A 13,917-nucleotide genomic window follows, 5' to 3' on the forward strand; every position below is an offset into this window, starting at 1 on the left:
TAAGAAGTTCGACTCTCGAAATTCAAATTATGACACATAAATTAGGACAACGGGATAGTGTACGTAAAACGTGACAGATGGAATAGTAATTTATTAACATAACCAGGGGCATATCTACAATTCTAGTCGTTTGACATAATCTAGTAACTCCGTATTTAAGTTTCAAAAATTCACTTAATATGTAATATTATATAAATAATTTATTCAGAATCAAATAAGCTGTCTTTTCTGGTTCCGCATAAACTCAAACTTCTAGTGTTGCCTTGCACAAATCTTGTTTATCCATTTCACATTATATAGTGCCAAATTCTTGAGTGTCCCATTATATATGTACCTTCTATTTCCTCTTTTAACACTTTGAAGTCTTTCTTCTTCTTTTTTCTATTTGTCATATTGTTGACCTTCTAAAAATTCATCAATGGCATCTACCAAAGTTCAAGTTCCCACAATAGATCTCTCAAATCCAGAGCTAAAACAAGGCACTACACAATGGGAATCCACAAAAATTCAAGTTCTTGAAGCCTTGCAAGAATATGGTTGCTTTGAAGCAATGTATGATAAAGTTCCAAATGAAATTAGGGAGGCCATGTTTGATACTTCAAAAGAAATATTTGAATTTCCTTTAGAGACCAAATTGAAAAACTTGTCAAACAAACCCTTGCACGGCTACAATGGGATGATTCCACACTTGCCATTGTATGAGAGTTTGTGCATTGCTGATTTGCTAAAACCACAAAGTGTTGAGACTTTTGCTAATATTTTTTGGCCTGATGGTAATACTGATTTCTGGTATGTGTATTTTATCATTCTGTTTAAATTTTGTGCACTGACAGCGTATAATATTTTTACATCATTTGATTAAGTTAATAGGTAAAATGATACCTTTTATAACAATTATGATTTGGTAATTACCTGAAAAATAGAGAAGGTAATCTGCTATAATAGATTAAATTACAGCCATCGTGTTAAAATTTCTTACACTGTCAATGTGTATAATTTAAGTCCTTTAATATATTATCATTTTAATTTTTAGGGTGTGTTTGGTACAAAGGAATATTTTATGAAAATATTTCCGAAAAATTATATATTCCCAGATTATGTCCGATTCACTACAAGAAAGTATAAAAATGGCAACAAAAAATTTAATATTTGGCAACAACTTAGTTTTATTGTTGGCAAATGAACTTTTTTGTTGCCATAGTATTGATTATTGTTGCAAAAAGTACTTTTGGCAATAAAAAAAAATTATTGCATAAACTTTTTCCAACTGCTGTTATTGCAACAACGTGCAACAAATTTTTTTTTTTGTTGCCAAAAGTACTTTTTGCAACAATAATCAATCTATGACAACAAAAAAAATTTGTTGCCAAATATCTTTTTTCTTGTAGGACTATCCAACAGTACTCTCTAACATTTAGAAACTCTTTCAAATGGATCATCGGAGAAAAACATAAGCTAAGGAAGTTTTTTTTGCATCTTTAATGGAAAAATATTTCTAGGATATGGCTTAATTACTCTTTCGTGTTTGTTTGCCAGAAAATGACTAATTCTGTAAAAAACAATTTCTGAAAAATACTTTCCTTCATGCCAAATACACCCTTAATAGCCATTATTTCCTTTCATGTTATAGATTATATATTTTTTTTGTTTTAAGAAAGATTTATCACAGTGTAATATTAATTACTATCAATTTCAATAAGTTCTATGTTTATACTAACATTATATCTATATTAATTTTGGCAGCAATTTGGTAAAATCGTACTCAAATCCACTTGTGGAATTGGATGAAATGGTGAAAAGGATGATTTTGGAGAGTTTGGGATTAAAAAATTACATTAATGGTTTCTTGGATCCCATTTTTTTCCTATTTCGATTTACACATTACAAGGCATCAACTGGAGATGAAAATAAACCTGGATTGGGTGGCCACACAGATGGCAACTTCTTGACTATAATATCACAAAATCAAGTAAATGGATTGCAAATTCTCAAGAAAAATGGAGAGTGGATTGATGCCAATATTTCACCAAATTCTTATCTTGTTTTGTCTGGTGATTCCTTCATGGTAAGTGTTCTTTTTCCGTCATTTTCATGTTTTATTCGGTGTCTAATATTCGTATTAACTTGACTTGTCGGTAACATTTCTGACGAACATTCCATCGAAAATTCCTTACCAACGAGCCAAATTCTGATGAAACATCCGTCGGAATTTCACGATTTTCTGGTAGAAATTGACCCTCGGCTAATTTGGATTTGTGCCGCGTAAGGCACGTTGAAGGGTGTAAGTGAGCGCTTAGCCAGTATAAGTAAAGTCCTTACTACTACTTTGTGGCTATGGGTGTAAAAACAGTGTAAAGGCACAATTTTTCACAAAATTAAAGTATTTGACCATATATATAGTTCTAGTCAAATGTTGTGGATACACTACAAGAAATGCCCATATTTTCGATGTATATAATTTAAATCTCTGTCTTAGAATTTGAGTTTTGTGCACTGACGGCGTGAATTTATACAGGCATGGACAAATGGTCGATTGTGTTCTCCTATTCATAGGGTAACAATGGCTGGAGAAAGTGACAGATTCTCCATTCAATTATTTTCATTACCAAAACCAGGTTACAATATAGAGGCACCAAAAGAACTTGTGGATGAGCTACACCCTTTACTCTTCAAGCCCTATGAAATTCTTGGATTACTTGAGTATGTTACTTCACAAGCTGGCTATGGAGCTGGCAATGATGCTTTCAAGACTTATTGTGGTGTTTGATCTGTTGCAGTTAGCCTTCTACATGCCATTTTCCGACGGGTTCCATTAGAAATTCGGGTCTTTTTAGTAGTGTATATCTTAGTAGTGTATATGTTATGTTTGAATTCTTGCAGTTCTTAAGCTTCAAATTTCTATTGTTTTATATATGTTGGTAGCTTATGCTCGTTATGCCTCCATATGAATATTTGTCATAACTAGAAGTTTTTTCCTGGTTGTTTTGTCTTGTACTAAATATATATGCTTTTAACGTGGCTCTATTTTGCTAATTTGACTTTCTATTCTAACAGAGAATGAAGAATCCCTTTTAAGTAAATTTTTTGCCAATTCTTTATATATATATATATATATATATATATATATATATTAAATTTCTCTTTCAATTTACTATGGATATTTTTTGTTTTAGATTACGGTCTAATGATTTATATCATATAAAAATTAAAAATTTTAATCTTATGATAAAATAGTAGAGACGTATAAATACATATATGTAAAATTCAATTTTTTAAGTTAAAGTTTCAATGAATTAAGTGTTGAAAATCATTACAAACCCATTAAATTTATTTGTCCCCTTATAGAAGGTTTTGAATAAATATATCAATTTTTAATAATTATTTGTAAACTTTAAACAAATCGAGGAGGGTTTGAATAATTAAAAACTCACGGTGATAGAAGAAGGGTGACAGAAACCTGATCAACTAATTAAAATAATGACAAAAACTAAATGGTCACAAAAAAAAAAGATAAAAAAAAAAAAAAAAAAAAAAACAATTGGGAGAAGGTTGGTAACCTACTAAATCAGTTAAGGTTACGTATAAAATGCGTTGCAATATATATGTTTTAAAGATTTTGCTAATTTGTTTTTACACTATTAATCACCTAAAATATATCTTATGATAAAATAGAAGACGACAATCTAAATTTTATAATTTATGCCGATGTTAGACAACCTAATATTTGTGTAAGTCTAACATTGTTCTTAAACTTTAAAATAATGACAAAAACTAAATGGTCACAAAAAAAAAAAAAGAAAATGAAAAAAAAAACACATATAAAAAGTATAATGTATAAACTATACTATTAATCACCTAAAAATGACATAATATGTAAAAAAAAATATAAGATATACTATCTATTACGACAAGTAAAAATCACATAATATCAAAAAAAAAAATTTATATCAAGGATGTATATAACTTAAACTTCGCGGAGAGTTCCTATCAGAATCTCTCTTTCGAAGCAAAACTACAAACACATAATATATGTGGAGAATATTTAATAGAAAGAAAATTCTTTCTTTGATAAGGACTAGCAACAAGCAAAGGAACACAAACTTTTTCCCACTATTTTGAAAAGAGGAATCACATTCATCTGAGGAAGAATCTATAGCCAAAAGGGAAATATGATCAGATTAATTATGCCCTCAAGATAAAATCAACACATCATGTAAACCAAAGAAACACTACAAGAAAAATATATGTACTTATTTTTGAAATTGACTATTATTGCACTAGAAATTAAGATGAGATAAAATAAACTATATTTTTTTTTTTTTTGCTAAAATAATTCGAAGTTGGAAAAAATTTTTTAGCCTTAAGGGTTAAATTTTTTTGTGATGAAAGATGAGATAAAATAAAATATATTAAAATAATTCGAAGTTAGAAAAGTTTACCATTAAGGGGTAGTGATGGGATGATTAATGGTAATTCTTCCGACCTTTAATCAGATTCTTGCGTTGGACTATTAGGGTTGAAAAATCTTTTCGTAGATGAGCTTTATCCCCTTATTAAACGTAGTCGATCCGAACTCGAATTAGCCAGATCAATTTGCTTATCATATGGTCAATGAAAAACCGAAAAAGAAAAAACTATAACACAAGGTGAACTTATTTTTACCGGTGTTGTAAAAATTTCGTTTAACCCGATGTTTACACTTGACTATATTAATTTACAATAGTTAACTCCATAAATGGAGGTGAGAATGTGTATTAATTTATGATTTAGTGATTTAATTATAAAGACATATGTCATGTACTCATTGATTTGTTTGCTAATCCAAACATGTGTAAATATTTTCACTAAAAGGGAATAAACAAAAACACACACGCAACACTCGAATAGCATCATTTGCAACTTGATGAAAAGAAATTCCAAGTGTAATGAGAAATCCTAATTAAAAAGAATCTTGAACTATTTAAAAAAAGAAGAAAAATTATGCAGCAAAATTTTCCTATATAAAGGCAAAGAGTTCTTGAGTTCTATAACCATCAACTTCTTCATTCAAGATTTTGTTCAGTTCTTAAGAAAGACTTGTTGCGTTGCAACATAGTTGTTGGTGGTGCAATGGGGGACGCCGAGCTGACTATTTATTTTTTCTTTTTCTTTTTCTTGAAGGGAAGCCTAGAGCAATAGTAAAATTGTCTCGTCTGTGGCCTATAGGTCATAGATTTGAACGGTGAAATCATTCACTAATGCTTGCATTATGATAGGTTGTTTTGCATGACTACAAAATGCTTACTTCTTTTTTTTTTTGGGAGGCTCAAAATTTAGATGGCCAAAACATTCTCTCTTTTTGTGAATTTGAAAGTTTTCTATGTGTAATTTGAGAGATAGAATAGAGAAAGAGATGCACCTTATAACTCAGTCTATCCAATATTCAGTTCAAAAAGGATATTTTTTGCTCATTTTTCTCTCTGGCATAAAGTCAGTCAGGCCAGTACTTGTTAGATTGTATTATGTTATATTGGTTAAGGGAATGTTATTTTAAAGTAGGCTTGAGCCTAAATCTAATATTTCTTAATATAATATATCAAAGCTAGGTTCGCATCACTATATTTGTGGTTTACCCAATGTTAGGCTGCATGTTATGTTATTCATGTTCTAGTTAATTAGACATGTACGTGCGAGGAGGTGTTAGATTGTACCACATTAATTGAACGAAATAAGTCATTGTTTCCTATTAAGGTCTTGAATGGTTCATACCTATGATTTAACTTTGACGATATTAAATTAGCTAGGCCAAAGGTTTATTTTCTTCCGTATTTTTTATTGATGCAAACGATACTTATATTATATTATAGCAAAAGCAGCATACAAGGAGCGAGGTATTGTGGAAGCCCGGCGTCGTCATTGCACCACTGATAGCCATAAGTTGCCTTTTAATTTTGATCTTGAAGACAAAGCTATTCATGAATATGAGGATGAACTTGCTAAGTTTTGGAGAACGTACGAATTTTCTTTCTTTCTACATATACACTCTTTTCTTCATTATTTAGTCTCATTGTTTCATTTTTTTTTTATTTTTTTTTTGCTTGTTTTGTGTTTTCTTGGGCAGATAACGAATTTTAGATGGACAAGCTTACTCTTAGGAGGAGATGGTTCAACATAATCCATTACTTTTTGAATAAGAAAAAGGACCTTATACATGATCTCTTGTATTTTATTTCAAATTTTTAACTGAAATCTTTTACGTGTAAAAATAAAAAAATTAAATTACTTTTTATTTTTTAAAAAATTTTTTAAAAATATTTTTTTTTTTTTTTAAAAAATATTTTTTTTTTTATTTTTTTTATAAATTTTTTTTTTTGTTCAAAAGACTATGTATGGGTAGACAAAACTTTAATATCAACTATTTTCAAGGTCATTAGGTGTAATTTTTTCAGAAAATGACGTGTGGTTAGTGTTCGGTCTTGAATTTTTTTATCCGCTTAACAAAATTATTCAAAAAGATCTTAACTTCAAAACATTCAAGACTTAAAATAATCGCTTTTTTGTGTATGGCATAAGTTTTAGCTCAAATTTTCTATGGGACATAACTTGTGGTCAAGCCTTAAACATTATGCTTAAAATTTTATGCATGAGAATGGTATGAAATGTGTATATCTTCTAAACTTTTCATTCACATTGTTTGTATATAAATTTCATATTAGGTTTTGGCAAAATTAATACAACTACAACAACATTGTAACAATTTTCATACAATATTCAAGGCTTAAAGTTTTCGCTCAAAATTTTGTATATGAAAATTATATTAAAAATTTTGCTCACACATACACATTTCATACAACTTTCATTTGCCTGGCTAATTTTCTAAAGCGGAAGCAAAAAAAAAAAAAAAAATTAATATTCTCTCTCTCTCTCTCTCTCTCTCTCTCTCTTTTTAATTAACAGAGGCCAAAAAATAAAGACCATCCATATGAGGCCATTTGTGAAATTTTCTGATATATACGTTAAAATTGGGCAATTTGCAGGATTGAATTTTTTATCCTTAACTTCAAAAATTCGCTTAAGAACTTTTGTCGTTGGAGGTGGTTTTTAATATTTTAAGCCCTCAAAATTAATTTATGTCCACAACTTATGCCTGATGGCAACAAAAGTTTTGCCTGGCTAATTTTCTAAAGCGGAAGCTATCTTCTCTCTCTCTTTTTTTTTTTTTTTTTTTTAATTAACAGAGGCCAAAAAATAAAGACCATCCATATGGAGGCCATTTGTGAAATTTTCTAAATTTAAAATTGGGCAATTTGCAGGATTGCCCTTCGCTGGAGGTGGTTTTTAATTTTACCCCCTCAAAATGGTGGTCTTTAAATTCTGCCTTTCTAATTTGCTTCTGACTTTTGTACGAAATCTGCCTTGAAATTTTTTTTTTGTAAATTTTTTTAATCGAAATTTCGATTCGAACCCACAACCTTGGGGTGTTAGGCGAGGGGTAAAATTTAAAGATCACTAATTTGAAGGGCAAAAATTAAAGACCAGCCCAAATAAATGGCAATCCGCGCAAAAAAAGTTTAAAATTGCAAGATTTTGCCAAAAATGAAGAGTGAACAGAGCCATGGCCCATAGAATCTGTATGGTTTTTGCCTTACTAAAAAGTCACTTTCAATATTGCAAAAAATGTGGTGCAGTAGATGGGGCTGCTCTTCCCTTAATTAAAGATTTTAAGTTTAAATTCTGGTTATGGAAAAATTGGTAGAAAACGCTTCCCCCCAATGGACCTATATGGCGCGAATTTGAATATAGTCGAGTTTCAATGTGCATGCTGGATACCTGGTGTGAAAAAAAAAGTCACTTTCAATAGAACTTGAGTGACATCCATTGTAAAAATATAGCACAAAATAAGACAAAGCAAAACCAATCATTAATCAAACAAAACAACCTATTTTAATGCCAACTGTACTGATTTGCACAAGCTGTGCTTCTTCTTATCCACAAAAAGATTCCATCTCCAAATTGCATCATCATTCAATAATATTCACAAACTCACATACTGTACAAATTATTACAGCCAAATATTAGAATCAATCAAAAACCCTCTCAAAATCAAATCTTTTTTTTTTTCTCTGTCTTTTCAAAATCAAATCTTGATTTCCCATTTTGAGGAAAATGGGTAAAGGAGGAAGTGATGAAAACATGGCTGCTTGGCTTCTTGGTGTTAACAACCTCAAGATTCAGCCTTTTAATCTTCCTATCTTGGGTACTTTTTTAAAATTTTGTTGAACTTATATCTGTAGTAATTACTTTATTTATTAAGTGTTTGAGTAGATTTTTGTGATTAATTTGATTAGATTTCAGAGTATAAAGTGACAGTGATTTGATACTCCCTCTGTTCGCTTTTACTTGTCATTTTTAATTTTGCATGCCCCTTAAGAAATACTCCCTCCGGATAAAAAAAATAAGAGTCTATTTAGCCATTTGCACTCCTTAAGAAACTACTCACTCCAAGAAAAAAATATATAAATTGATTAAACTACCCCTAATTAAATAGGCATTGAGATTTGATCACATAACAGTTAATAGGGGAAAATCTGGAAAGATAAGGTTAATTGATTTTTGATTTAATAAGTGGACATTTTTTTTACCCAAGAAAAAAAATGCCAAGTGGACAATTTTTTTGATCTGGAGAGAGTAATAAATGAAGTGCATAATTTACCAATCTACCCATGTTAATTGGTGCTTATTTTTATTGGATTTGGAAAATGATTTGAAGTGAGTAGTTAATACTGCGGATAAAATAGGAAAAAAGAAATTGTCTAGTCTTGGTATACTAAAAGTGACAAGTAAAAGTGAAAATCTATTTTTAGAATACTAGATAAGTAAAAGTGAACGGAGGGAGTAGTAAATTTGTTTATTCCTACTCCTTCCGTCCCAGTCAGGTGGCACAGTTCGGATTTCGAGAGTCAAATTTTTTAATTCTGACCGCGAATTCGGACATAGAATCTTCAGTTTTAAAAAATAAAATTTACATATTTGGAAACTACTTAAGAAGTACTATAAGTCACAATAATTAACAATTTAAAATATTTAAAGGTCATATGAAAAAATTGCTTCAACGAAAAACTCTTATGAATGCCAATTTTGTGCCACATAGATTGGGAGGGAGGGAGTATAATTTAGTCTGACAAAGTCAACTTATATCATGTTTGGTCAAGCTTCTAGGAAGTCAAAAATATTTTTATTTATTTATTTATTCATTCAAAGAAGTGCTAAATTTAAAGAATTGAAGTATTCGGACAAGTTTTTAGGAAAAAATATAAGTGTTTTTGAGTAGTAGCAGGATCTGTTTTTTAGATGTTGAAAAAATAGCTTTTCCGTGGATGCACTTTTGGAACATTGGCCAAGCGCAATTTGCTGCTCTAATATTGGTAAAAGTTTTTTCAAATTGATTAGCCAATACAAAATTGTACTGAAAAAGTACTATATAAGCATGAAGGTTTGGGCAAACAGGCTTAGTATAAATAAAGAAGGAAGTAGCTCTTTGACATTTACTATTTGATTTGCAAATTAATTGCTTAATTTGTTCTAGGATTTTGTTTCAATTGATTTTCATACTGTGTTTTTTTTTTTTTTTTTTTTCAACTGGTAATTGATAGGACCCCATGATGTTAGAGTTAGGATGAAAGCTGTTGGTATTTGTGGAAGTGATGTTCACTACCTCAAGGTAAAAGCGTTTTTCTAAGTTCACTTTTCTTGATAGCTCATGTACATGGTCTAAAATTTTTGTTGGGATATAGGGTTGGTGGTGATCTATAATTTGGTTATGTTTTGATTTGCTCGACTATGGTAGGGATATGATTATCGTGTATTGTTGAGAATAAGACTTAAGTAGATAAACTGCACTCTCTCTAGCAGCTTAAACTTTCAGATGAGATGATCACACACAGGCAGAAGTCCTTGATCGAATCTCACTGCCACCTGTTATCAAGAATAATTTCTACATGCTTGCCCATGAAAAAGAATTAAACCTGCACGCGAGGGGGCGTGTTGAGAATATATACTTAAGTAAATAAATGTTTGCTCTCTCAAACAGCTTAAGTTTTTAGATGAAATGGTCACACACTTTAACATGTATAGAGACCTAGCAAATCATGTTAAAAAGAATGAAAGAAACTAGCTTGTTTGGACTTCCACTGTTCAAATGTAAATTTTTATGTTACATGGATCCGAGCGCAATTATGCATCCGGTAATGGTATGATTATTACCATCAGTCTTGTTTAGTGTGTTTTGAAATGTTAATGTGAAATACCCTTACTTATATCATATACCTGTTAGTAGGGTGAATGAAGTGTCTTTGTAACACGGGTGAATTTCTGTTACATATTTTAATTCTACAGATGTTTTGAGAGCAAAAGCAACTGCAATTTGTGCCTGAGATTCAATGTGTGTTCATTTGTTGAGTTTTTGGAGTGAATTGGAGTACGTAAATGAACTAGAGCCTATTGCAGAACTTTAGGCTAAATATATATTATGGAATCAACAAATTTGTACCTTCCTGATCAGTAAACATTTTAATAATGTCAAAGAGAGTCTCAAACTTGAGAAAAATCAGTTAAGCTTCTAATTGGAAATATTTTTTTGAACTTCAGACCTTGAGGTGTGCGGATTTTGTGGTTAAAGAACCAATGGTGATTGGACATGAATGTGCTGGGATTATAGAGGAAGTCGGCAGTGAAGTCAAGACATTGGTTCCTGGTGATCGTGTAGCATTAGAGCCCGGAATTAGTTGCTGGAGATGTGATCTTTGCAAAGAAGGCCGATATAATCTCTGTCCCGAAATGAAGTTCTTCGCTACTCCCCCTGTTCATGGTTCTCTCGCAAATCAGGTAAAAAAAGCTTACCTACTTAGACCGGTTTTCAAACGTTTCAAAAATTTTCCCTACGTTGATTTCACATTTGATAAGAAGGCAATCATAGCATAATCATGTGACATGATTGTTCTTTGCCGGTTTAATTAGGTTAGATGTTGGAATATAAGTGTCAATAATTTTTAAATCGTGTACTTCTGGAACTTTAATAGTCCCTCCATACCAGTTATGTGACACACTGTACTTTTTAATCTGTCAAAAAAGAATGTCACCTTTCTATAATTACAACTTAAATTTAGAATTATCTTTTTACCCTTAATAAAATGATTTATAGCCACACAAATGTCTAAGTTTTGTTTTAGACCACAAATTTCAAAAGTTTTCCTTTCTTTCTTAAATTTTATATCTAGTCAAACGGTGTCACATAAATTGAGTCGGAGGGAATACATCAAGTAAATGATAGGATTGATAATGAGCTCGTTTTTGTTAGTGTAGTCGAATTTTCCGTAGGCTTTTTGTATGCAAGGTCACATAAGATTACATTCAGAGGCTTTGTACTAGATGCAGTGCCTATAAAGTGATACTGCCTCTGCTTCAATTTGTTTGTCTTATATATTATACATATCTTTTGTTTAAGACCACAAAATCTAAAAGTCTTATTTACTTTCTTAAAATCCGTGCCAAGTCAAACTAAGACAAACAAATTGAAACGGAGGGAGTCATAATTTTTGACTGCTAAGATGGTTATTTCTTTTCGATCACCAACAGGTGGTCCATCCTGCAGATCTATGTTTCAAGCTCCCTGATAATATAAGTTTAGAGGAAGGAGCAATGTGTGAGCCACTCAGTGTTGGTGTTCATGCTTGTCGGCGTGCAAATGTTGGACCCGAAACAAACATATTAGTGCTGGGAGCTGGACCAATCGGGCTTGTCACATTGCTTGCTGCTCGTGCTTTTGGTGCCCCGAGAATTGTTATTGTGGACGTAGATGACTATCGTCTTTCTGTTGCTAAGAAGTTAGGAGCAGATGACATCGTTAAGGTTTCAACTAATATTCAGGTCAGCATCCAAATTTCAAAATTCTTGCTGTTAATCTCTCATGTTTCATGTGCACATCGAAAGTGAAAACACGAGTTGATTTCACCTATGATCACACTAACTTTGCCTATTATAACAAGTCGCAAAACCATTTTTGGTCTCATTATAATAACTGAACTTTACCCACTATAACAGTAAAATGTTTAGTGACTTTAATGTGACAAAATAGTTTTGTGACTCTACTGTTGTAGTGAGTAAAGTTTAGTGACTATACTTGAAATTAACCTGTTAATACGCAAACATAAAAAATCATAAACTTGAAATTAACCTGTTAATACGCAAACATAAAAAATCAAGATGTTGCTTCGGTTTTCTTTCCACTTCCCTAGCTGATACTTTTGAACAGGATGTAGCTGCAGATATAGAAAACATTCAGAAAGCGATGGGTGGTGGAATCGATGTGAGTTTTGATTGTGCTGGCTTTAATAAAACCATGTCGACCGCCCTTGGTGCAACTCGTCCCGGAGGCAAAGTTTGCTTAGTCGGAATGGGACATCACGAGATGACCGTTCCTCTCACTCCAGCTGCTGTAAGGTACAACACCAACTACACCTCAATACAATTAAATTGGAGTTGACTATTTGAACCATGTCGATCTATTTTAGCTCGTCTCATACCAATAATATACAATATAACTACCACTATACATAAATCCAATTAAATTGGATGAATCCTCACTGACCATATTGCTCCTTTTAAGTTCTCAATATATTTTACTGGCATATAAATATCAGACAGGACTAACAGACTCTTAGAAAACATACGACCTAAAGTAAACGTACTAACATGACTAAAATATATTCCTAAACTAATTGGTATTACCTACCTAGATCTTTTTCCCAACAAAAACTTTTGTTACTCTTCAGTAGTAATAAGCTTACGGTTCTGTAATTCCTGTATCCTTTTTGCCACTACACTCATGGGCGGAGCTAGGGGCTTAAGGTCCAACCCCCCGCGCTGGGAAATTACATACGAGGTCAAAATTTATACATAGTATATATTGAATCCCCTTGGTTTCTTTGTGTGTTTACTTTTTTATATTTTGAATTCCCTTAGTAAAAATTCTGGCTCTGCCCCACTGCACTAATTTTCCGGCGAATTTTGTTCAGGGAGGTCGACGTCATCGGCATATTTCGCTACAAGAATACGTGGCCATTGTGTCTAGAGTTCTTAAGAAGTGGAAAGATTGATGTGAAGCCTTTGATAACACACAGGTTTGGATTCTCTCAAAAGGAAGTTGAAGAAGCTTTTGAAACTAGTGCTCGTGGTGGTGATGCAATTAAAGTCATGTTTAATCTGTAAAAATAAACAGAGAAAATTTGTTACCAAATATTTCTGGAATTTTATATCCAAGATGTTTTATGGTTATAAAGAACTATGTATTAGTTGAAAATGGTGAAATAAAGGCTTGAGGTGCTCTAACATTTGTGTTACACATACTCTCTCTATATTCCATTTTATGTGGCAAGTTTCGGAGTACGGGGGTCAAAGTTACTTAATTTGAGTATGTAAGTAGCGTGTCTAAGTTTCAAATGTTTAAAATCATGTCTAAAGCTATCGAAGTCAACATTAAGAAACTAGAGAATTCAATAGTCTAGTCAATAGTGGAATTGATCTAGTCAATAGTCTATTAATCTGCACCTTTGGAAAATCTCTTCATTATTTAAAAGCACTAATATAGCATAATACGCTGCGCGTAAACTACAAGTAACTTGATTGCAAGCTTGCTGACCATTAGCTACAATACTATATTCCATTAATCTGTTGGAAAGAACCTCTCTCGTTTCTCTCCTTCACACAACAACAATGGAGAGGAGGAAACATGAAAAAGACAACCGACATGAATCTAGGAGCTTTGGTTTTGTCGGAGAGAATATGTTTCAAATTTCAACTAAATACATCAAGAACAAAAGAGAATGGGCCGGTTGCAAGTCAATTTTTTGCACGGATTGCCCTTCTTTTGGGGTGGTCTTT

General features: G+C 31.8%; 2 protein-coding genes across 2 annotated transcripts; both read left to right on the plus strand.

Moving 5' to 3' along the window:
• The first annotated feature begins 243 nt into the window (after positions 1 to 243).
• Positions 244 to 2,978, plus strand: LOC132032771 (probable 2-oxoglutarate-dependent dioxygenase AOP1). Its single transcript, XM_059422477.1, has 3 exons — positions 244 to 789; positions 1,744 to 2,065; positions 2,516 to 2,978. The coding sequence occupies exons 1-3, from the start codon at positions 419 to 421 to the stop codon at positions 2,765 to 2,767; spliced, it is 945 nt and encodes a 314-aa protein (XP_059278460.1). The 5' UTR covers positions 244 to 418; the 3' UTR covers positions 2,768 to 2,978.
• Positions 2,979 to 7,944: 4,966 nt separating this feature from the next.
• Positions 7,945 to 13,363, plus strand: LOC132032772 (sorbitol dehydrogenase). The gene is made up of 6 exons (XM_059422478.1): positions 7,945 to 8,236; positions 9,633 to 9,700; positions 10,627 to 10,863; positions 11,614 to 11,904; positions 12,290 to 12,477; positions 13,053 to 13,363. The coding sequence occupies exons 1-6, from the start codon at positions 8,146 to 8,148 to the stop codon at positions 13,243 to 13,245; spliced, it is 1,068 nt and encodes a 355-aa protein (XP_059278461.1). The 5' UTR covers positions 7,945 to 8,145; the 3' UTR covers positions 13,246 to 13,363.
• Positions 13,364 to 13,917: the final 554 nt, after the last annotated feature.

Source organism: Lycium ferocissimum, chromosome 10 (genome assembly GCF_029784015.1).
Source record: "Lycium ferocissimum isolate CSIRO_LF1 chromosome 10, AGI_CSIRO_Lferr_CH_V1, whole genome shotgun sequence".
Taxonomy (NCBI): domain Eukaryota; kingdom Viridiplantae; phylum Streptophyta; class Magnoliopsida; order Solanales; family Solanaceae; genus Lycium; species Lycium ferocissimum.